Raw genomic sequence first — 25,703 nt, forward strand, 5'->3', positions numbered from 1 at the left:
ATTCGGGAGCCATCCGGCGGCTGTGGGAGGGGGTTCATAAGATCCCTCTCCTGCGAGATTACCTCCATAGGACTAAATTGCCTCAATAAAGCTGTGAACCCACAGGGCCAAATTCCAAAAACCTTTTGCTTTCAGAGTTTGGTACATAGGGGTCAGAAGTCCCCATTGATAATAATAGGGACTACAGTCTGCAGCGCTAATTTGCCTTTTGCAGGAGATTTCTGTGAAATCTCTTATATTAGATTGTTAGTACTTAGTAGAAATACATGAAATGAAAACAAATGCTGATAAATAGGCCCCTAATTGTGTCTAATTCTACCTTCCAGAAAATCATACTAATGCCCATGTATAAGCATTCCTATGTATATTGTACCCAAATAATTCAGCTAGAATTATTTACAATTTTACTGTATCTCACGGTGGATGCTAGTTTTTAGATTTGGACTTACAGATGTTCTTGTCTAGAATAATAAACTCTATTTTCATCCCTAAATTAATATCATTTTTTTCAAATTTTTGTTATACCAATCTCAGAGCAATAATAATCTGCTTCACAGAGGAAAACTACTGTTAAAACAGACAGGGAGAGCACTGTTATCAAATTGTAATGGATATACAGTATACAGAGAGGTTGAGGAAGAGATATTACTTTTATTCTCAATTTGCTGTGCAGTGCAACCCTGCACAATGGATTGTTTTCCTTATAATTTTTTTAAACATTATTTTTTCCAGCCGGCTCAGTCACAGAGCCAGTCCCTCCAGCTACATTAGAAATGCAATTTGGATTTTCTTGCTGCTAGATTGAAACAAATTACTTACAGTATTATGACATAAGTGGATAGAATATGACACATTTTTGGGCAATTGTTATCCTCTTTATGTAATTATACTGGTTGTTTGGGAATGTTCACCTTAGCAAGGGGGCACAGTGGTTAGCATAAATTCCATATTTGGTCATAGAATTTCACACATTTCTCCAGTGAAATGTATTCAGTGCTGATTTATTCGTATAATTTTAGTGCCTTCCAGAAACCACACCACAGATCAGAATGAATTGATTTCCTTCATCCCAGCTCTGTTTAAGGTTTAAGACTTTACGTTATACTTTAAGGTCTGCAGTGCAAAATGTGAATTTCTAGATTTGCGGAAGCTGTTCCAATAATATTGATTTGCCTGTAGCCTTGTGGTAGGTAAAGAAGAACAAATTTAAGTGATCTGAATATTGAGTGAATGGAGACAATCCCCACTGCAATTACTCTTTATTCATATTAGTGTTTGGTAACACTAGCAAATTCTATGTGCATGGGAGTTGGGATTTTGTATTTGCACAATCACTGCCTAAATTTCAACTGTTTTTTAAATACATATTATATATATATATATATATATATATTTATATATATAATATTAAATAATATTATTATAAAGTTGAATTGGTTCTGAGTCATATACACCAAATCTGAGTTCCTTTTCTAATTTTAAAGCCATAACTCTTGCATGAAATTAGATTGTTTCTTTCTGTACAATAATTTATTTTGCATTGCGCATATAAAGTGAGCAAACAATGCCGTAATAACTCAGAGTTATATTAATATTATAGAACAAGTCAGGGCAAGAGGTTTTAAGTCTCCACAGTATACACAGGAAGGCGGGGATGTTTGGTATATGCTATGTCACTCAATTCACAGAGGTTGTGTAATACCTGAATAGCATTAATGGTATTAATTTTGTTTTAGTAAGAGTGGGTGTGAGATAACCTCTCAGATAGTCTCTTGTGTACACATTTGCAAACTAAAACCTTTGAATCAGAGAACAAGCAACAGTCCGGATTGACTATTGATGGCATGATAATTGCTCCTGTATTAGAAGTACATAAACAGACCTAATACACCTCCAGTTTTATACAAATCACAAGACAACTGCAAGTGGAAAACAAAATAAAACTAAGGTAAGTTTTTCAGTATTTCTTGTGTATCCATTATTAATGCACTTTTCTCTGACTTTCTTAAGTTTTTGTAAGCTTGAGTAGTCTGCTTAGTTTTATTATTAGAGTAAACTTTCTATACACTTTACTCCAGCATATCATATAATACTACATTAAGAAATAATGTACTAATCTACTAGTTATAGTTATTTAACTGTGCTAACTAAAAACGTAATGAAACAAATGTAATACATATGTATGAAATACCATATAATTACAATGTGTAAATACAATATGTTAATAAACAATGCAGACACACATATAAGTAGATATCAGTCTTCATTTTAATGTATTCAACCAGTTATACTGAGCTGTTACCATACAGCTAACAGCAAATGATGAGGCATCAAATGCTTGTATGTTGCCTGATTCATCCAGACATGAGGAACTGTGCTAAGTTACAATCACTTCCCGTAAATGCTATATAACAAGTATGTATAACAAGTAACAGCAAGATTATATTAGGAGAGCGTTTTATCTCTTGTAGCAGAACAGATCAGGTGAACAACTTGGAAATGTTTTATGATGACACTGCAGGATATCTGTTTATTCTAGGATTATGTACTAATAATCGCGGAGCTTCGCTTTTTGGAGCTTTGTACATAGGGGTCAGATCGTAATCCTCATTAATAATAATGGGGACTGCGATATGCAGTGCTAATTAGCACTTTGCTGTAGATTTTTGTGAAATCTCCCTCTTTGTACAATTAGTAGATAAAATACATAAAATAATGCAGAAACTGTGGATTGAATTGTACATAATTTGATGTAAAAACCATCTTGATACCTTGGCCTCTATGGGCCGTATCCACTTAGCTGCGAAAAGTCAGAAAGTTTTGCCTGTCCGACTTTTCGCCTCATTAGCCTGTTTTAGAGGCGAAATCTTTCCGTGCGAGTCCTCGCTAAACAATTCAAACTAATCCAATTCCATAACAGGCGAAAACGGAAAGTGGCGAATGTGGAACAGGCGAAAAGTACTGAAAGAATTGGGGAAATCAGTCTGTACCCCCAAAAAAGATGCACTAACATAAGAAATCAATGTAGATGTGTACTAATAGCCCTAATATAGCTATTTTTTGTACTTAAGTTGTATAAATTGCTTGCTATTAGCGGCTTGTAAAAGTGGTGAAGAATGGCATAAATGGCATAAAGTATTTTTGGGTAAAAATAAGTAGTCCAGTCAAATTTGGGGTATTGAAAATGGGTGCTAGCATATTTTAAGATCTCTAAAGTGAACTTGAAAAATCTACCTGTTACATGCACCTGCAATCCCAAAAACACCTGAGCCATCCTTGCAGCCCCTAAAGAAGCCTATTTCGCTAGTTTCTATGTTTGTCCCCCCACTTTTTACTTTTTTGCCCCAAAAATGACATGTTTTTTTGGGGGTGTTCTTAGGTTTTTTTTATTTGATTTGTCTTTTGTAGGGCTGTCCAAGGGTTCAGAGTCATTTCCTCAGGTTTGCACCCCAAAATAATGATTTTGCACTTCTTTTCAGCTGCTATTCATTGGAGATACTTTTCCGCCTATTACCGTACAATGCATTGAGTCTCCACTTAGGCGAAATCGTCCTGGAATTGGATATGGAGATACTTTAAAAACAGACAGAAAGTCCAAATCGGCGAAAACTTTCTTCCAAACTGCATTTTTCGCGGCTAATTGGATACGGCCCTGTGTCAGCAGATCCAAATTTCTCACAAACTAAGGTCATCTATTTATTTCAATACAACTAAATACAAGAAGCATATTATATTATCAATAATAAACTTCACCAGTGGATCTTATGCAGAAAGCAGTCTATTCTTCATATTTCAAAACTCAGTCATATTCATAGGTACTCTACTATCAGAAACTTGAAAGTCACTTTGATTTAAAGCAGTGTTTCTTAACTCCAGTCCTCAGGGAACTGTATCAAGGCATGTTTTCTATACTCCATGCTGGGGCACAGGTGCCTTTATAACTGGCTGACAGATTTTAAAATATCTACAGTTGCTACTACAGGTTGAGTTTCCCATATCCAAAATGCTTGGGACCAGGGGTATTTTGGATATCAGAATATTCTGTATTTTGGAATATTTGCATAATATAATGAAATATCTTGGGATTGGGACACAAATTTAAGCACAGAATGCATTTATGTTCTATATACATCTTATACACACAGCCTGCAGGTAATTTTATACAATATTTTCAATAATTTTGTGGCTCAAACAAAGTTTGTGAACATACATAAAATTCATTTATATTTCATATACAGTACACCTTATACACAAAGCCTGAAGGTAATTGCATACAATATGTTTAATAATATGTGCTTTAAACGAGGTTTATGTACATTGAACCATCAAAAAGCAAAGGTTAGTCATGCTAAAAAAAATCCGTATTTCGGAATATTTAGATATGGGAGACTCAACCTGTAATTATTTTACTTGTGCTTCTGTGAGGGAACGTGGAAAACATACCCTGTTAGGGCTTCCTGAGGATTGGTGTTGGGAATAAGAACAGAAATAAGTTCTTTTGAAAATGACATGGCAGAGTTGTACTAGCCCACACAGAATACTATAGTACAGTATAGCATAGTATGGAAGTATATATTAGCACAGATTGTGCTCTGTATCATGTTGACTGCAAATGGCTGTTTTCACCAGATTTAGGAACTTTCCTTATTTTTCAGGCCCCAATGAATGTGTTAGACATTGCCAGGTATCACCTGTGGTGGCCACTGCAGTGGCTCTACAAACAGGACCGGATTAAGGGGGGGCGGTCGTACCGGGGCCCCCACACATAGAATCCCCCACACAGGTTGAATGTGACTCTGTCGCTAACAGGACCAGCGACACCTGTTCCCGGATGGGGGCCGGGCTCAGAAGCCCGGCTGTTCTATTGCATGCATCTATTGCATGCAGCACAGACTCAGAGCGGCTCCTGTGTCCCCTCATCAGCATCATGTGACACATGTTTGTGACGCTGAGGAGGGAACCCAGGAGCAGCTCCGCCAGCCTGGACATATCAGATGAGAGAGGCTCCGTATGGAGCTGGAGCGGGGGACGGGACATACTGTAGGCACAGGCGCAGTGTGGCTTGGGGGGGAGTAGGCACAGGTACCGTGTGGCTTGGAGTGGGCCCCCACAACTTAGTTGCCCCTAGGCCCCCACAAGCCTTAATCCAGCCATGTCTACAAAGCATGGAGAAGTGATTTGCCACACACTTAAGAGGGTGCCTGTAACACCGGCTTTCATTATATGTTATTGCCATCTCAGAATGGTGACAGCAGAATAAAGCATTTATATATATATATATATATATATATTCTACATAGATCCGGCCAGGCTGTGCTTGAGCACTGGGTGTTAGATATATATAAGGTAAGACTGGTGTGTGTTTGTTGTTGTCCTGATGAAAATGCTATCATAGACATTGAAATGTTGACTCATTAAGCCGTGTTTACTGGTTATTGTATGCGTGGAGTGGCAAACCTGATGGAATGTGTGTATATATATATATATATATATAATTTTTTTATATATATATATATATATACTGTATATCTTTTTAAAGTTTTTATTTACATTTTTTCAAGTCTGCCATTGGAAGCTTGATACTAGACTCCTCAGTGCAGTGCTCTGTCTGGAGTGACTCGGCAATACCCGGTAACTTTTAAACAGCAGGAACCCATACTGACCGTTTATGTTTAATGCTAAAGGCCAGTATCGCTGGGGACTTGAGCATCGCTCAGCTGCCCTAGCAATTATGTTTTGGTATGCAGCTCTGAAAAAATATTTTATATCGCACCATTGCAGTGTATTAAAGGCCCATGTATCAAGCTGTTTTTTACATAAAATTATGTAGAAACTGCAGTTTCTGCATAATTGTATGTATTGTTGCTATGTACTAATGGCACAATGCAGGAATTTCACAGAACTCTCTGGCACAGTGCTAATTACCACTATAGATCGCAGTCCCTATGGAGGCTCCAGGAGCAGAAGAGAGATCTTTTTATCTCTCTCTCGCAGCCTCCGGCAGTATCCATATGTCCATATGCTGACATTTTGCGCATGCGCTGTGTCAACTTCCACAGAAGAAGTCTTTCACAAATGTGAAAGACTTCTACAATTTGATGGTAATATAACTCGCTGGGACATCGGTTACCACAACCGCTGTCCGTGCAAGTTCCCCTTTATGCATAGTGGGATACATAATAATCATGGCACAATTAATAGTACATAGACCCCTTATACAGTTGGATCAGTAATTATATCAGAATACCTAATTCAATAGATGGTGGCAGGAACTGCTATACATAACAAGACTTGGCTGTCTGAGGTGTAATTACCACCAGATCAGTTTTTGTTTTGTTTTACAGAAAGATGTTATCTGATTATCTGTATAAGTTAGAGATTGCCGGCACTCCCATAGTTATATGCATTTACTAGAAAGATTATCTGATCATTGCTCAGTCTGAATGTTATAAGAGTTATATAAGTTTCTAATATTAACATTTTGCCGATAATGTTTGCCATTGCTGAGAAGTAATTTAGAAGTGTTGATAACAAGGCAGATCTTGGGTAGATGATAGTTACCATAGGACTTCTGTGGATGTACTGTAGATATAGTGAGACCTGGGTTGTGGTTTTGGAGAAGACTGTAGTGCTATATGATTGCGTTCTAGGGAGTGAAATTGCCAATGTACTATCTCTTAGGATACTTTGTTTCTGTCCTGTGTCGAGTTTTGTTACTGGTGAAATTATTCTGTTTAATGTGATCACTGTTTTTATTTGGTGCTCTCAGCATGATCTGTTTCATTTGCTTACGCTTTTTTGATTAATTTAATTTTTTAAAGTGTTATACAGTAGAGAGAGGTTACATTTTATTATTTGAGACTTATGGACGGGATGTATCAAGCATTCCAATCTGAATGTGATACATCCTACCACTTACCACATGCATAGCAATGTTTAATAACGCTGTATGCATGTAGTTTTTCAATTAAAACTGCAAAGGACAGCGCATCTGATAAGAACTGTCTTCTGCAGTGTGAGGACTTCGGGTTTATGACCAAGGAGTCCTTCTGCGCATGTGTGGCCGTCAGTCAGCGCATGTACGAGCCGCAGGGGGCATTGGTTCCATCTCGGGAAATTATACAAAACGAAGCCTTTAGGCTTCTATTAGGCAACACCAGCTATGGATGGCATTGTCTATCTGGTGCAAGCTCCAGAATGTTTGGCTTTCCAGAACATGATACATATGGAAATGTGGTCATATCTCCGAAAATGGGCGTTTTTGGAGGTTTAACTGCATTTTATATGCTCTTCTACAAGACACTTGAACTCTTCTCTGAAGTATGGATTTTTGTTTATAGGTAACTAGGTGTCAGGTGTATACGTGAAAAAACTTCGATCTGAAACTAAAAACTTAGAGTCTGAGTTGTTGTTATTTGCATTTACCAAATTGATCAAAGACTTCTTAAGCCAGTTGTATAATCTATTGATTGTTGCTGAATTATACATTTCTGTGCCTTCTGGTTGATAGTTCAAGGAAGTTGTTTTCTAAAGGTGAGTACACACCTAACAGATATATCTGCAGATGATAGTCGTTCATACACATTGAACGACCATCATCTGCATGCTGCAGCAGGTCTGGTCGGACTGGGGGTGGGTAGGGGGTGTGGCCTAATCACGGAAGGCATGACCACACCTGCTTCTGGAGAAAAAAAAAACTTTTACGACACGGCGCTGCGTGCTGGGGAGGGGGGTGCTGTGTGCCCCTCAGCCCGGCGCACAGCCAAAGGGGGGCACTTTCAGCGTGATCGCTCCCCCCCTTTTGGCATAGGAGACTGCTCAGGCTGCTGCTTTAGTAGCCTTGGACAGTCTCCCAGTGCATCCCAGCACACAGCAGCGTGTGCTAAGCTGCTGTGGATGGGGAGCTCCGCCCCTCTCTGCACGGGCGATCGGCTGATCTCCCGTACACACATGCCGATGGACAGATATGTCTGCAGACATATCTGTTCATTGGCTGTGCAGCACAGCCAATGCGATATGTCTGTGAGCAACCTTGTTCACAGACATATCGTCTGTACACACTGGCCGACGGGGACACGATATATTGGCCGATCAATTGATCGGCCAATATATCGGCCAGTGAGTACCCCGCATAAGAGTTGCAAAGATACACATTAAATAGAGGTGGTAAATATTTTAATGACTAGTTTTTGTGTATAACCAGTAAACCAGTTACAAATAATGAGTCCCAATCTGATGTTACAGGGTTTAGAGTAGAACAAATAGATTTTCTCCCTATTTCATTCAAGACGCTATTGGGAAGATGATCCACCTGAGGGAGGACGTTGTATGCAGAGAACTCACTATAGTTGGCCATTGAAGATTCAATTGCTATAAACTTACTACTACAGAGTGTATCCAACAAACACAAATAAGCTAAAACTGTATTTGCAAATATATCCTTGGAGGTTATTTTAACATGTAACTTGTAAAGAATTCCCCAAATTAGCTTTTACCTTTGAGCTCTTGGACTTATTTGTATTAACACGAAGAACATTAATTACTTATCCTATCTCTCATTTGCACTGTTTGGGCCTGATTCATTACCGATCGCAACTGCTATTACACAGACCCACCGCAGAGTGTTTGACAGGAAGTGCCATTTGTGGGAGGTGACGGGGGGGTGGTTGGGTGAAATGCAGGGTGCCAGGGCATTTGAACACCTTTGCATGGGCGCGCTTAAATTATCCACTGTGATGGCATACACAGCCTGAGTACTGATAGCGTGCAATGACGTTAGCAATTCCTGAGTAAGGTCAGAGCTTGTACAAGTGTGCGTGAGGCTGCTATGGTACTCGATAGTACCGATGATTTTGCAGTCTTGCTAAGTGTTACGAATGTGTGTAAGGTAAGGTGGGCGTCCTTATGTTAGGCTGCAACGGCATAGTGATTGCAATGGATTAGCATACTATCGCAGTGAGACTGCGTGCGTAATTGCTATTGCAATCGCAGTTGCGATCCTTAATGAATCAGGCCAAGTTTATAATCTCATCTTACAGTATTTTGATTTATAAAGGAAAATATAAGTGATATCTGTATCCAGAAACTAGAACAAGGAAAGTACTACTGGAATATCACTATTATAGATGTGTTTTTCTGTCCCTCACTATATTTCATATAATTAATGGTAGATGGGATATACAATATAAGTGACTCTAATTCATTGCACAAGGTCAATTTGCAGAAATAGTGATACAAATTGCAATGTTTTAGTGATTTACAGGCTGATTTCACTGAATCTAGTAAACATACACAATTATCCAAGCCTATGAAAACAATTGTCACACATTGCAAAATCCCTGGTCTCTCAGTAATGAGAATAGGGCTGTATGAGAGAGCAATTTAGTGAAGTGATATTGTAAATAGCCAAAATGAAGATTACTATTATTATTATCATTTATTTATATGGCGCCACAAGTGTTCCGCAGCGCCTTACAAAGTACATAAACAAATAAGTAGCCAGTGACATACAATACAATGCAGGACACGGACATGTATAATAAACATTGTTATATTAGTGACCTTTACACCCACATAAGCAGCCAAAAGTTAGTTGCCCTAGTGGGGAGTAAGAGATAAATTAAATTGCAGTAGGGAGAAGCACAAGAGGGTAGACTACTAATGTTTGTACTATTACTCTTACTTTTTCTACTTATACCATTACGGTTTGTCCTAATACTCTTACTATTTCTATGAATACTATTACTTTTTCTATTGTTTCAATTTATATTATTACTATTTTCTCCATTACTTTTACGGTTTCTATTAATTCTATTTTGATTATTAACATTCTTACTCTCAGGGACGGCTCTAGGGGTGTTCGACCAGTGCAGTCGCACAGGGGCGCCACCCATAGAGGGCGGCACCCCTCCCTACTATAGTTCAAACCACGTAAATTGTTACACATAGACAAGCACAGAAAAAGATGGTTCTGGGTATTCACTGCACTAATTTATTACCTATAAATAACTCCACTGTAATAAATTAGTGCATTAGAATTAATGTGAAAAGTTTTGCCTCTTAGGGTTTCCATTACTAACCAAACAATTATAGAGAGTGGGACAGGGACTGATGTGACCGACAATATTCTCTGTTCGGCGCTGTGTTATTTGATGGTGCTATATCAATAAATGATAATAATAATAATAACTACCACAAAGATGGAAACAATATAGTTGATGATAAAACCGGTTATAGATTGGGGTTAGGAAAATCTTAGTGACACCGCATATTAAATGCCATTGCTTTTTGACATGCAGTTTTCACCAGTGCTTGCACTTGCGGTGTGGGGATTGGTCAATAGAGAACTCTCCATTCACTCCAATGTGTTCCCTTGTAGGAATGCAAGTAGTCAGGGCAGGAAGAGCCCAAAAGAGTCATGTACAGTGAGCACTCCTAACACTATATAGGTGTGAGTTTAGGGTCATTGGTCAGTGGTTTCACACCAAGATCTTGCAATGTTTTCACAAGCAGTAAATAACTCTTGATAAATCCTGATTGTTATGCCAGTAGTTAAGGGCTTTTAGCCCACACAATTATTCCTGTGTAGCACTAGCCTTTAATTGTTCATTTTTATTAAATTAATCACTTTCTTCTAAAAACATAACAGGTCAAAGGTTTAAGTATATTGTGTCATTTTCCACTTTGCTGGGAGCATTTATGAAAGTGGATTAACAAAGGGAAGTGATATGAACCATAGAAACCTATCAAATGTTTGCTGCATTTCTAATCTTTACAAAAATTCCAAAAAGTAGACGACAGGCAATCCTGAAATTGTCGGTAAATGAACTCCATATTCAATTAAAAACACCATACCAAAGTATCTCCAGTTACTAACAAACAAGTGGTGGTAAACTGGGGTTTGTTTTTTAGTAGTACAGAACTTCAGTTTAAATCCACTTTTTGCTTCTTCTACTTGTATCCATTAGACTGGCTTAATAAGTCATTTAATGTAAAGTACTTAAATGTGCATCATACTCGTACTCAATAATCATAACTAACTATCTAACTAACTAGCTAACTAACTTCTGTTATATTTGTTCTATCTTTGTTTATATCCTGTCTAAATTGCTTAGCAGTAGATTATTTTACAGTAGATACTCACAATATAAAGACTATACTAATAAATAATACACAAGTAAAACTCAAGTTGAATGAATTGTACTCTGATTTTAGAAACTCCCTGCTTTAATAGAGAAACCAAAGAAATTCCCTTCTTTCTCTTTTATGACTAGTATGTATCATAGAACCTGGGGTGGTAGATGTGTCTATAAGTGCTCCATTTACCTGGTAAAAAAGGTGAACCAGCAAGAATTGAACAAACAATAATATCTAACATAAGTGGTTCAGGTGACTGTGTTAGTTTGGTAACAAATGTCACTGTATTGTGTACTGTTTTGGGACAAGGGACGATAACGGATGGAACTAAAGTGATGGTGCTGAAAAGATGATGAGTTTTTTCAATATTGTGCTAGGTGCCCCAAAAAATTACTAGTTACACCAGTGGTTCCCAAACTGTGTGCCATGGACAAAAATAAGTGCAGCCCTGTCAACCACATCATAACTGAACCTAAGGGTGACATACTGTATAAGCACAATTTACTTCATTTAATTTTTGCTGAATTTCTCAAAAAGAAACTTTTGGCCCAGTGGTACTAAAAATACTAATACTCTGGGGCGTTGTGATGCAAAAAAGTTTGGGAACCACTGAGTGACACTGTTTTATCAGTTGGTATATTTACAATTGTATGACACTTAACTACTAATACTCCCTAGTCTATCTTGAGGAAATCCAGTGTATAACTACAACATTTCTAACTTTCTATTTAAATATGGAAGATATGTAAGGTTGGAGATTGAGAGAGATTTATTATTAAACCCAATGTGCCCCCCAAATTGAAGATTTTGTATATCTGAAAATCATGGCAATAAGGAACCTTTTTTCGCTTGAATCTATTAAAGTACTGTCGCTGAGACAAGGGCTCCAATAAAGACCTATGACGGCGATCAGTAAAGTGATCTTTTATGTGACCACTTATGTGCTAGCATACATTACCCCAGAGGGAGCCTATAGTTCCCTCTCCTAAAATATATTTGCAAAATGTAGTCTATAGATTACAATGGATAACACCAACTAAAGGTGTCAGCTATCAGGGCTATGGCTGGAAAGATAAGGAAGGAAATTATATGCTAGCTTGACATTGTATTTATCATCTGTGAAGGTGCTTCATTAAGTAGATTAGGGCTGTCCACATGGTAACTCTGGACTGGATGTGGTCCACCAAAGCATAATTTGGAAGATCACTACACTGAAATGAATTATTTGTAGAATAGTATTTGGCTCATGTAGACAGATTTGCAGCAGCCATGTGCACTCTCTATGGACTTGGGCATCAGTGAGACAGCAATGCAAATCAATTTGAGTTACTTTCTGCTAGTGTTAGCAATCCACTCACTTCAAAGGCATTACAAATTGTTTTCTAATCTATATAATAATGTGCTACGGTCTGTCCCGTCTGCAACATGTATGGGCAGTGGAGCCCGGGCCACATGCCCCAATGGTTCTCACTACTAGTCAAATGGGACAAATCTTAGCCTAGCAGAAGCCCAGAGAGTAGGAGGAATGAATAGCCAGGAACACAGTAAGTACAATATGGGGGGAGGACAGAGTAGGATGGAGCAGGGGTGAGTGACTGATCTAGAGAGAGTTACAGTGCTGGGGTGGGGTGGATCGAGAGGGCGGCACAGGATAGAGCAGAGGTGGGCAGGACTGAAAAGCAGACAGGACAGAGCAGGGGGCAGAGCAACTGACAGATAGTGGGCAAATCAGAGCAGCGGGCAGCACTGAGGTGACCCTGCATATGCCGGGTACCTTTTCTAGCAATTGTAATATCCCTTGGTGAAATTCAGTTGGATCAGATAAATAGTGAATTACAGTAGCTGAAAATGTGGACAAACACACCTGAGGAAATAAACTAACATTACGAGAATTAGTCTATGGCATGTCTATGTTGTTTTTCAAAGTATACAATTGGTGCTGGTGTTTGAAACTACAACATGGTTTTAATCAGACAATTTATCACTCATCATATTGTAATAGTGCATCAACCTTTTTGTCCCTCGGGAATCTCTCAGGCTGAGTTGTCCCAACTTCCTCTAAGTGTTTTACTACTCTTTTAACTGTATGGGTTTTTTTTCTACATTTCTTTTCTTAAGCGTATCCTGCTTTTATAGAAACATATATGTGGTGGTATCAGTCATTTTTAGTACATTTTGCTACAGTATTTATAAGTGATTGTTCAGGTCTTCTGTAAGCAGCTGAGTGCACATGAGTTCAGGGCATTATGAATTACCAGTGACCATAACAATTGTCCACAACTAGACCCATGCACAACAGCAAGTTCTGACTTGATTAAAAGTAAATATAAAAGTGGTTTGTGGCTTATGGCTTCATTGTAACAGAATGAAGGGAAATGTAGAAAAGACAGGGTGCCAAATGTTTTCTGAAATCTTCCCATAAACTGTGCCACGCACACAAAAGAGGCATTCATCTCCCTCTGACTCTCAGTATTTCCTTTTATACAGGTAAATTAAAGACTATAATTTTGAGACTTGGATACAGTAATCTGACGGTTTGTTTTAATCTATGAATGATGAAAGAAATATTGTATATCATATACATTGCTGTGCTGTTTTTACAATCATTGTAATATGTGATACAAAATTATCTACAATATACAAAAAAGATTAAGGGGTCTATTTACTAAGCAATGTTAGGAGACAGAGTGAAAAGTGATAAGGTGCCAGCCAATCAGCTCCCAACTGTCATTTTTCAAACACAGCCTGTGAGATGGCAGTTAGGAGCTGATTGGCTGATTGGTTAATTTTTCACTCTATCTCCTAACACTGCTTAGTAAATAGACTCCTATCACTGTTAGGATTATTTAATTTTTCAAGGTTTATCATTGGAATTCAATTAATTCTGTAAAGTGTACAAATTGTGTCGATACTCATTGATGTGGTAAGCTGTATGTGTGGTTGTAGGCAGGGGCAAATTGCAGGTTAGGGTAAATATCAAGGAATAAAGACATGAAAGTGACAAGGGTTTTCTTTAAGGAAACCTATGCCCAGATTTATCAATGAGTGATATTCTTGTTATCACTCGTTACTAATATGAAATGGTGCTGCAACCAATCAGCTCCTAACTGTCATTTTTCAAACACGACAGGAGCTGATTGGTTTTGAAGATTGGTAACAAGTGATAACAAGCATATCACTCGTTCATAAATCAAGCCCCTAGTCAGTAAAGAACTTTCACAAGCTGTGGTTTTAGAATCAAAGTGTCACTTGTTAGGGCAGGTGGTTTTAGGTTTAAGAGGACTATTTATGGGGAGGTAGTTAAAATCCCAGCTGTCGGGATGCCCCCACTCAGAATGCCGATGCAAGCAAAATCCCGGCACCGGTGTCCTGACAGTAAGTATTGGGTTTAGGAGGGGTTAGGGTTAGGAGATAGGGTTAGGCACTAGGGGGAATATTAGAGTTAGGCACTATGGGGATGGTTAGGGCTAGGCAGTAGGCAGGGGAGGGAGGGGTAGGGGTAGGGTTAGGATACTTACCGACTGGTGTCCTAACCCGGCATTGGGATTCTGACCGCCATGATCCAGAGAGCGCTGGCATCGTGTACCCAACCCTATTTATGTAGATTATGTGCTAACAGAAAATCTGTATCGCTGCTTATAGCTTATAGCAGCAACACAGATTTCAGTGACACTGGAAATTACAAATCTGGGTTCTTCTTGGAGCCCTGGCGAACACCCTGCACCTCTAACAGTGAAGGGTCTCTGTGAAATGTGTAAGCACTACTAGTATTCTCACCTGGCTAGGATCAAGCAAAGCCCAATGCCAGATATAGGTAATATTTCTCTTTCCATTGCTGGTTAAATTGAGTAGACACTGCATTCCTATGGGATCTTGGTAATCTGCTAATATAAAGGGATCACAACATAAATCAGTAATTTCTCTGCAGAATTAGTGTTTTAGGAGAAAGTTGTGATTACCCCTTTCTCTGGCAAAAAAGCTATATAAAGAGGATATCCCTTATAAGTAGACCCCTAAAGCAAAAACAACCATCTGTTTTTAGCAATAGAACAGTAGCCTCTAGTAATAACAGTAGCAATTAGGAAATATTTGGAACTTTAATACATCACTGGGTCCTCACTGGCGCCCCCTTACTCTGATCTCCCTCTTTATTTCACATAAAACAGCGGACTGTTTGCATTTAATTCCTTCAGTATTTTCAACATGCATTCTGCCTCCTGCTCTGTAGCAACATTTATATAAGACTGGACCACTTTGCCTGTATTCACTCTCCATGTTACAGCACACACCGTGTACTGTCAGTGCTTTCTCTTCCTGACTATTCCCTACTGATGTAGGCTTAAAAAACAAAGAACCTCAAGATGAATTAAATGTACTTTGGAGCCAACTATCATTCTAGAGTCCAGTGCAAACTTCAGGCCAGTAAGATGTTGCTTAGTTTTCCTTTTCCTGTGAGTAATTAGTATATCACTTTGGAAAGCACTGGAAGGAAGTGTCTGCTCATCTTATTAGCTCACAGGCATGACAGCAATATAGTGAACTTATACAGAATGAAGTCCAGATCACAATCAGACTAACTGATTGTGCAATAATGTTATGTTTATGGAAACTATTATTGATGTTAGTCATTATTTGTTACATAAATACTGTGTTTATCATAACATTGATATTTATAGTTAAACTAAGATCGTTCTTTGAGATAAAGTAAAAAATTGCAAATTAGGATCAACCGTTTATGGGCTCACAAAAATAGACCCTTTATCCACTGTATTGCTGGAGTTTATGTTTTGTTTTTCTTTAGCTCCCTGCTTATTTCAAAATTAAAATGTATTATTTTGTTATTCTGTTTCTGTAAATGTTTTTGTTTCCTATATTTTTTATATTTTTCTTGATTTAAAATTATATGCACATTTATATAACTCTGCATTAGTTCATTTAACTTACAAACCTCTGCAAGAAATGATCTAGAAGACTGGCATATCCAGATGACATAACAGTGTGCATAAGAAAATATACAGTACAAGTACTGATTTCACTAAATTACTTAGCTTGCTCATGCTATACACTTGACAGTGACTATATTACCTGCTTTAAGGAGAATTCTGGTACACATAGGAGGTAATTTACAGAGCGCAAAACCTGTGCTCTGCGAATTCAGATTGGATCCCAAGGTGCAATCATTTAACAAATATATGTCCTCTAACATTCACAGTACAATGGGCATATACTGCTATTTAACTAAAATTATATGTCTCAGTCATTTATTTATAAAGATGCTTATTGCATGATTTAAATTTTTGTTTTTTATTTTATTGTAGTGGCGGTTTTTCCCATGGGGCTTGTCATAATTCTTCAATTCTGAAGCGGTCTCTGGAAAAATTGGTGAGAGTGTTTAGTTTACATTTTCTATAATTTACAGTAGATGTAGGTAGCACAATACAGGAAACTTTATTGTTACTTATACCTACAACTTATTTTTTTTATCACTCACCCAATATACTGTGCATCCAAAGAATTGTAAGATTACCATTATTATCACAACATTTTGTTGCTTTACAATGGTAATACAATACTTTTTTTCATACAGAAAAACAAATTTTCAAAATATGTTGAAGGTGAAAATAAGTATAAATCTAAAAACCCATTGAAGGACTCAAATAAAATCCAATGAAGAAATATTGTTTAAAAAGAATGTCTCATCTAGTTGTTTTTGTTTTAATTTAATTGTTAAATGTCTATGTAACAGTAGTAATAGTGCAGTAAATGGAGGAGATTTAACACATCCTGTAAAATTACAGTTAGAAACTGATTGGTTGGTACTGTATCTCTCTCCACTTTAAATCTTTATCTCTCTCCACTTTATATCTTTCCGAGCTTTGATAAATGCCTGACAATCCCCAAAGTGTCTTTAAAAATAGGACCATTGCCAAGTCCCAAGTTATTATACTGAGGAGATTAACTTTTTTTCACAGATGCTATAAAAGTAACAGAAAGTTGTACAAAAAGTATATCTTGCACTATGCTTTCGCTCATGTTATACAAATGTTGTACAGATGTGTCCTTACACATGTTTGCTGCAGTCGCACCAAAAATCCCCTCTCGGCACGCCAGGTCCTGTGAGACTCTTCTGGCATCTGGCGCCTTTTGCCAAAAATGTGTCTAATTTGCAATGCAATGTGACCAGGACACACCAGGAGACTGTGCTGATTAATTTGATATGCAACACTTGTATATCTGTGTGTGACTAAAGCTGGGTACATATTAGACGATGTGTAGCCAGCGCGACATCGTCGGCGACGGGACCTGGCTTGCGGCAAGTGCATACACACTTGCCAATGCCGGGTCCAACAGGGGGGAGGGACATGTCATGTTGCATTCTGCAGCATGACATCATCAGCGACATCTCCCGTCAGCCCTGCAGTAGGGCCTACCGGCGAAGTCACTGATGACCCACGGAAGCGTGCATATCATGGGTACATAATAGATGATGTATCTGATAAGTTGCTCCGATCCGTGGGATCGGACGAAATATTGTCTAGTGTGTACCCAGCATAAGTCACTGAATCAGCATGCAAAGTGCTACAATGCAACGGCCACAGCTTTTTTTATTCATTCACATTCACAAGTTCTGTTGTGCTTCATAAACAGCAGGGCCAGATTAAGGTCTATGGGGGCCCCTGGGCAACAAACTTGTGGGGGCCTCTATATACCACCGTCCCCTGTAGTAATGCCCCTTATGCAGTTCCCCCAGTAGAGGTCCCCCTATGCAGTGCCCCCAGTAGTGCCCCTTATATAGTGCCGCCAGACCCAGTAGTGGTCCCCCCTATGCAGCGCCCCTTATATAATGCCCCAGTAGTGGTCCCCCTAGACAGTGCCCCCAGACCCAGTAGTGTCCCCCCCATGCAGTGCCCCTTATATAATGCCCCAGTAGTGGTCCCCCTATACAGTTCCCCCATTAGAGCCCCCAGACCCTATAGTGGTCCCCCCTATGCAGTGCCCCTTATATAACTCCCCAGTAGTGGTCCCCCTATACAGTGCCCTCAGTAGTGCCCCTAATATAGTGCCCCCAGACGCAGTAGTGGTCCCCCCCATGCAGTGCCCCTTATATAGTGCCCCCAGTAGTCCTCCCTTATGCATTGCCCCCAGTAGTAGCCCACCCCTATACATTTCCCCCAGTAGTAGTCTACCCCTATTCAGTGCTGCCAGTAGTTGTCCTATGCATTGCCCCCGTGAAGCGGCCCCCTCTATGCAGTGCCCCTTACACACACACACAAAAAAAACCACAACTTACCTGAAACCCCGCCCTTGACGCGACCGCCGCTGTCCGCTCTGGCTCCTCTTCTCCTGCAGTATGGGAGAGACGTCAGCATCATGACGTCACTCCCATCATCACCTGGAGGGGAGACGGAAGACGGAGCTCATAAGTGAGCTCCAGCCGGCTTCCTCCGTTGAAGCAGCAGCCAATGAGAGTCTCATCGGCTGCTGTAACAAACACACAGCTGCCGCCGCCGGCTGTGTGTTTGTCACTGTGTAGTGTTGCCATGCTCACTGCACGGTCTACACTACACTAGCGGCGGGGACACTAGCGGTGGGTGAAGCCACCGGCTGCACCGCTGCTAGTGGAGGCCCCTCTGTGTGTGGGGGACCAGGGACGACCCCCCCTGTCGCCCCCCCCCCTTAATCTGGCCCTGATAAGCAGACTCAGGTGCACACAGATATACGAGTGCCACATAGCACATTAATCAGCACAGTCTGCTTGTGCACCCTAGTTGCATTGCTAGACATATTTTGGTCAAAGCCAAGCAAGTCGCGCTGCATAGCAAATTGAGGATAGTTGTATGAGGACACATATGTACTTAAACTGGTGTATAATTATTTAATATGGATTAAGGGCCTGATTCAGAGTTGCTCGCTGCTGGCAGTGATTTATTTTTAATTTTTTTTTCTTCAGGCCGCTTGCTAAGCTGTGGGTGACCACCCTCAGCTTTTGCGAGCGGCCTGGAGCCGGGAAGACCCTGTGGTAGGGTCTCAGCTCTCGCAAGCCCGAGTGGACTCCCTGCTCTAATAGAGCAGGGAGTCCACTACTGACATTACGAGTGATGTCAGTAGGGCCACCCACAAACGCCAAGCTGTGCACCTGCGAGCGGGTCTGAATTAGCCCCTAAATCCCTTAGTTAACCCAAGCTTGGGTCTTAAAAAATAGTTTTATTTTTTTCAGATGCCCTATCATATACAATGGCTACAGCTCTAACACATTAATTAAAACAAAAAAGTTGTCAATATTTATATTAGTAATAACTACACATTTTGAGCACATTCACAATTGGTAAATATTCAGTCTAAATGTTATTTTTTTACTACATCAACAACAATAAATCTCTACAAGGCCCATAACAGAGTGCAGAAAAATGAATTTACTTTTTTTTTGGTGTCTTGTTTTAAACAATTATATCACTTTCTGTTTATGTTATAGGAGTGACATAACATAACGTGTTGCTTGGAAAGAACGAGCTTCTCTGCATTGTACTCATTATGGCCGAATTTGGAAACGGCTCTTCAAATATTACAAAACCAGGTGGCCAGAGTACTTATGTGCCTTACTCTGTGGTTGCTTGTTTTGCTATTATTCTCTGCCTGCTTGGAATGGTAGGGAATGGTTTTGTCATCTGGATTCTTTCCTTTAACATCAAGAGGAACAAATACACAGTGTATATTCTTAACCTTGCTGTTGCTGACTTTATCTACCTTATCTTTGTTGCCGTTGTCATGTTCTTAATAGTTGATCAAATTATAAACTTCCGTTTCCCAACAAGAAGCACTCTTTTTGCCTTAGAAGTAATGTATGATTTTGGGTATGCCGCAGGTATGCTCTTCCTGACAGCAATAAGCGTAGAAAGATGCCTGTCTGTTCTCTTCCCCATATGGTACAAATGTTACCGTCCAAAACACTTATCGGCCTATTCCTGTGGAGGGATCTGGCTGCTGGGTGCTCTGTTGTCTCTTCTGGATAACTTTGTCTGCCCTGCAGAAGACTTTCAGAGTATGACAAACGAATGCACTGGGGTCCAGTTGTTCTCTACTGTCCTCACATTTGTTTTAATCATTCCTTTGATGCTCTTGTCCAGTTTCATTTTAATCTATATCGTTAAAACAACATCAAAAAAATCCCGACCTCCCAAGATCTATGTGGCCATAATTGTCACTGTCCTGGTTTTCGTCATTTCTGTGGCACCCATCAGGCTGTTATGGTCTTTACTTTATTTTAAAACATTCACAAGTAATATGCCTGCACTGGCACTGTTTTTTACCAGCACATACTGTACTATGTTCAACAGCAGTGCAAACCCTTTCATTTACTTCTTTGTGGGAAGGCAGAGGAAAAAGAGATTTGGAGGGTCCATCAATGAAGCACTTAGTAGGGTCTTTAAGGATGATGACACTGAGCAGACATCTGGATATGATGGGAATACTAGTACTACCAGCATGAACTAAAGGCGTCATACATTTCATAATCTAAATAAGGCGATTATGTTTAATCACATTGATGTTTTTTCTTTTGGAGGAAATAACCAGATATGCTGCAAAAACAAGGAAATGTGTATTTGTCTAGAATAAATCATGCGAGATAATTAGTCCATATTGTGAGTTTGCACCTAGGCTGGCCCCTGGATAAAGCACCATGAACTCTTTTGGATTGTAAAAATTTTTTTTTTATTCATCACATGTACCAGATTGTTATAGCAGTTTAATGCTTACCTTGCTTACAACAATAGCACCTTTGAGTTTATGGAAATATATTACATAACCTCATTTGGCTTTAGAGGACGATAAGCTCAGATACATCATGAAGTAAGACAATACCTTCCGAGTATAATCTGCTAGAATCCTCATATTGCATGGCAGACAGAGAGAGTGCTCAAATCCTAATGACTAATATGTCAAAGGATCTACTGCGAAGTGACCATATAGAAGACTACATATGTTCTTTCTATATGGAGGCAGGACTGTGTTTACAGTTGGCTCTGCCCTAGGCAGAGGGTCCTGCATAAATGACAGCACACACATGTCATTGCCAGTCAATCAAGTATTTTCTCTGCCATTACAGGTAGTTACCAAAAAAAAAGAATTAAATGTCCTTAACATATTTTTTTTTACTGTACATGCTGCCCCTAAACAGTGGTATGCATACTGTAATTCTATATAGTAAACACAGCCCTTTTTCCAAGTAAAATGATTCTGTCACTTTTTATATTATGTATATATGGTTTGTTTCTTAATGGACATTAAATTGAAACTTAAGGTGCCCATCCACTAGACGATTAAGTGAAGCGATTGAACGATAACGATCATTCAATCGTTCATAGATCGTTTGCAAATTGTTTGCTAAAATGTCTAAAACGACCAGCGATGCGCTTGCCCGCTGATTGTTTCGAAATCTATCATCATGCAAACATGCTGGACAACCTGACGATATCATCAGGTTCAGCATGTTTGCAGATGATTGATGACCCTGCACTGAACGACTGTGCAGGCTCATCACAGACTGACAAACGACTGCACGATTACAATGTCGTAATTGTGCAGTCGTTTTCAGATCTGCAAGTGGATGGGCACCTTAAGTTTATATAAAGTTGCTTTGTAGATCTCACTTTGCTGTGTAAACTAATTATTCCATTATGTCTGAGGGATGTTTACTTTGAATATTATGTGGCTGATCTCTCTCATGCACAGAATTGTAATCTGATGAGAATGAGGCTCTCTGTGCATAGACTGGTACCCACATGTCTTACTGTGTATGCCCAAAGAAAAGAAAATACTGTTATCGGTTATTATAAATATGTCTTCCCTCAATTGCAAGAGCACTGTGAGATGTCATGAAAGTGTATTGACCATAAATGTGTTGGAACTGTGTCAGTTTTATGTATACTGTGTACACTTATTATGAATGAATACATATTAGCAACTTTATTTTACGTTACAAAGAGGACATTTGTACAACTAAATGATTGCACACTCCCTAGGATACTACACAACTTACTAACACTCACTGTCAATGACAAATAGAGATACTGAGAAAGTAACAGTATAGTTACATATACTGTACATCTTTATTCTCCCTGTACAATAACTATCGTTGTTTGTTTTTTAATTAAAATCACACCAATTTCTACACATTTCATGATTACATTGAAAACACATGTAAATAGTCTATTAGTTGTTATTTTTATAATACTAATAATTATTAAGTATGTATAATGTTTATGTTGTCAATGCTCAGAACTATTAACATATCTATCTGGTATTACATAAAATAATTATAAATGGCACTGTACTGTACCTTCTGTAATAACATATTGCCCTGCACTTCGAACTTCAGTTTCATGGTACTAGTGAATGGTAAAGTTAAAGGTGAATGTTTGTTAGAATTAACTGAAGACGCTTGAAAATAAGAATTGCAGTACATGTACTGCCACCAGGTGGCGTAAGATTATATTTCAAGTGTTAGATATGTCAAATGAACGATTGAACGATTGTACAAATGATTTGAATGATTGAACGATTTCAGCCTGTATTAAAATGAATGAAATCAACCAAATCTGACTGCAAACACATCAGATGTCAGATATCGTTATCTGACAAACGGGAACGCGCATCGTTCATCGTTGCAGGCCCACGTGTCAGATTTTCTTTCAGATATGAACGATTGAACAATTTTTAAAATCGTTTTCGTTCAAATCTGAAAGAAAATCTGACCGTGTGTATGCAAGCAATAGCTCATTTCAGTCTATTTACACAGAATTAGGGCAATCAACCCAAACCTGAAAATTTCTGTTACTTGCAATCAAGGTTGTACCTACAGAAGCTTTGTGTGGGTCTATCCATTACATTCTATAGTGTAAAATTTTATCTGTACAGTTGTTTAATATGTGAATTAACTATTTAAAAATAAAATGTCAGAAAGCACATCTGGATAAGAAAACAGTTATACAGAAACAGCATGCTTTGCCACCTTAAACTATGCTGCTAAAATGTGTCCTTTAAACAATGCACGTTTTACCCATTTCCCAGAACATACTGTATGTGCAAACTAGCCCTTACTGTGAAAGTGACCTTGTATTGTTATGTGTAATTATACTTACTTGCTTTGTTTTACTTTCAATGATGCTATTGCTGTAATATTGACACTGGATTTGCATGTGAGAAATGTTCACAGGAGGATTGTTTATGTTATACTTATAATCAATGCACCGTAGTTAAATGACACAGTCTGTTTTGTTTATTGTTCTATGTTGCAATTTGTGTTTTCTGAAAGATCATTGTTGAACACTGAATCACCACTTTGTGTGTGGACGTGCTTTTTACTTCTGTCTTTAATAAAGTAGTTTAAACAAATAGATAAAGGTGTTTCTTCTTTTTTTCAGAATGAAGCATGTAAGGAGTAATGCCTGTACTATGTCATGCTTTGTACTTTCATGTGGATTAGCACTGTCCTTATATTTGATTTTCCCGTTTTAATGTACAACAACTGTTCTGTGCATTTGAAATGCCATTATCACAATATTGTATTCTGCAATCCTGGCAGGTACATTAAGTAACACCAGGGGTGCAAAGAGGGGTGGGGGTCTGTGCCAGCTGTGCAGGGAAAGAATGGGTTTGGCCATGCCCCCGGGATTTGACCACCGGGAATTTGAATGAAAACTCCTGCACATGTCAGTTGTCATCTGATTCTAAACCAGTAATGGACTCCAGGCACCGATAGAAGAGAATTTCTCCCAAATGGCAGACAGACATTCTGGTAGCGGAGCTCCAACAGTTTTCAAGTTGGGAGGTGAAGTTCTCTTAACCCAAAATACATTTTTATGGGAAAAATATTTATATATATATATATATATATATATATATAGTAACAAACATGTATCAAATAATAATTTTATATGAAATAAACTACTGTATTGCTAGTATTTAAATCTACTATGCTAAAGTACTGAAGTAAAGTAACAAAGTAATTATTGGCTGGTCTGTAAATTGAAGTTATCATAGACAATCTATTGTCTTATTAGTGTAATTTATTTGACTTACAGCTGTTTAATGTACAGTACCATACATGAAATGCAGCTTTATTTAGGTTTTGATCATATACTATTATGTGAAGAAAAAAGTTATGTAAACAGTCATTTCAATTATTTAAAATGTACTTGTTCAAACGTGTATAATTTCATGAGTGAAGAAATATTTATTAGCTCCAATTTGTCATTCATTTATTTTACTGAAGCTTAAATTTTTTTAAAAAAATTATAATTAGTTAGGGTTGACTTCGCAGATATGTTGCTTCTCAGTAGCCCAGGACACGGAATCCCTGTCACCTGTCTCCAGGTAACATTTAATTGTAAATACTCTGCTTTCTGCAGTACTGACTATAACAATATAGTAAGTCATATTTGCATGTGTATACAATATATGACAGGAGAGAAATTATATTTGCACCAATTCACAAAATGCACTGATTTCACAAATTATTATTTCTATCGCAGTAGTCTGTAATTTTCTCCAATGTTTACAGTTTTAATAATCCATGTGTTATTGCATAGGGGGGATTGCTGTGTACCTTCCACAAAGCAAATAAACCCATGAAATTGGCCATTCTGCACCCTTTCATCCTTTTTGCACGGTTACACACAAAAAAGGCTGCACTTATGAAAGAATGCATTAGTTCTGCCTGGATGTAGTTACCAGACGTTGTCCGGGATGCTGCCGGTCTAAATCCCGACGGGGAAAGCCCAACACGGGACTTACAGTGCACCTAGAAAGTATTCACAACACTTCACTCTTTCCACATTTTGTTATGTTACAGCCTTATTCTAAAATGGAATAAATTTATTTTTGTCATCAAAATTCTACACACAATGCCCCATAATGACAACGTGTAAAAAGGTTTTTTTTCGATTTTTTGCAAATTTAATTAAAAAAAACAACAACTAAGAAATCACACGTACATAAGTAATCACAACCTTTGCTCAGTACTTTGTTGATGCACCTTTAGCAGCAATTACAGCCTCAAGGCTTTTTGAATAAGATGCCACAAGCTTAGCACACCTATATTTGGGCAGTTTTGCCCATTTTTCTTTGCAGCACCTCTCAAGCTCCATCAGGTTGGATAGGAAGCGTCGGTACACAGCCATTTTCAGATCTCTCCAGAGATGTTCATTCAGATTCAAGTTTGGGCTCTGGCTGGGCCACTCAAGAACATTTACAGAGTTGTCCTGAAGCCACTCCTTTGATATCTTGGCTGTGTGCTTAGGGTCATTGTCCTGCTGAAAGATGAACCATCGCCCCAATCTGAGGTCAAGAGCGCTCTGGAGCAGGTTTTCATCCAGGATGTACATTGCTGCATTCATCTTTCCCTCTATCCTGACTAGTCTCCCAGTTCCTGCCACTAAAAAAAATCCCCACAGCATGATGTTGCCACCACCATGCTTCACTGTAGGGATGGTATTGGCCTGGAGATGAGCGGTGCCTGGTTTGCTTCAAACATAACACCTGGCATTCACACCAAAGAGTTCAATCTT

At 38.7% G+C, this 25,703-nt stretch overlaps 1 protein-coding gene across 1 annotated transcript; it reads left to right on the plus strand.

Annotated features, from left to right (window-relative positions):
• Positions 1 to 1,812: 1,812 nt before the first annotated feature.
• Positions 1,813 to 23,581, plus strand: MAS1 (MAS1 proto-oncogene, G protein-coupled receptor). The gene is made up of 3 exons (XM_088443555.1): positions 1,813 to 1,948; positions 16,455 to 16,518; positions 19,610 to 23,581. The coding sequence occupies exon 3, from the start codon at positions 19,669 to 19,671 to the stop codon at positions 20,626 to 20,628; it is 960 nt and encodes a 319-aa protein (XP_088299681.1). The 5' UTR covers positions 1,813 to 1,948; positions 16,455 to 16,518; positions 19,610 to 19,668; the 3' UTR covers positions 20,629 to 23,581.
• The last annotated feature ends 2,122 nt before the right edge of the window (positions 23,582 to 25,703 follow it).

Source organism: Taudactylus pleione, unplaced genomic scaffold, assembly GCF_031769625.1.
Source record: "Taudactylus pleione unplaced genomic scaffold, aTauple2 ptg000019l, whole genome shotgun sequence".
NCBI lineage: Eukaryota > Metazoa > Chordata > Amphibia > Anura > Myobatrachidae > Taudactylus > Taudactylus pleione.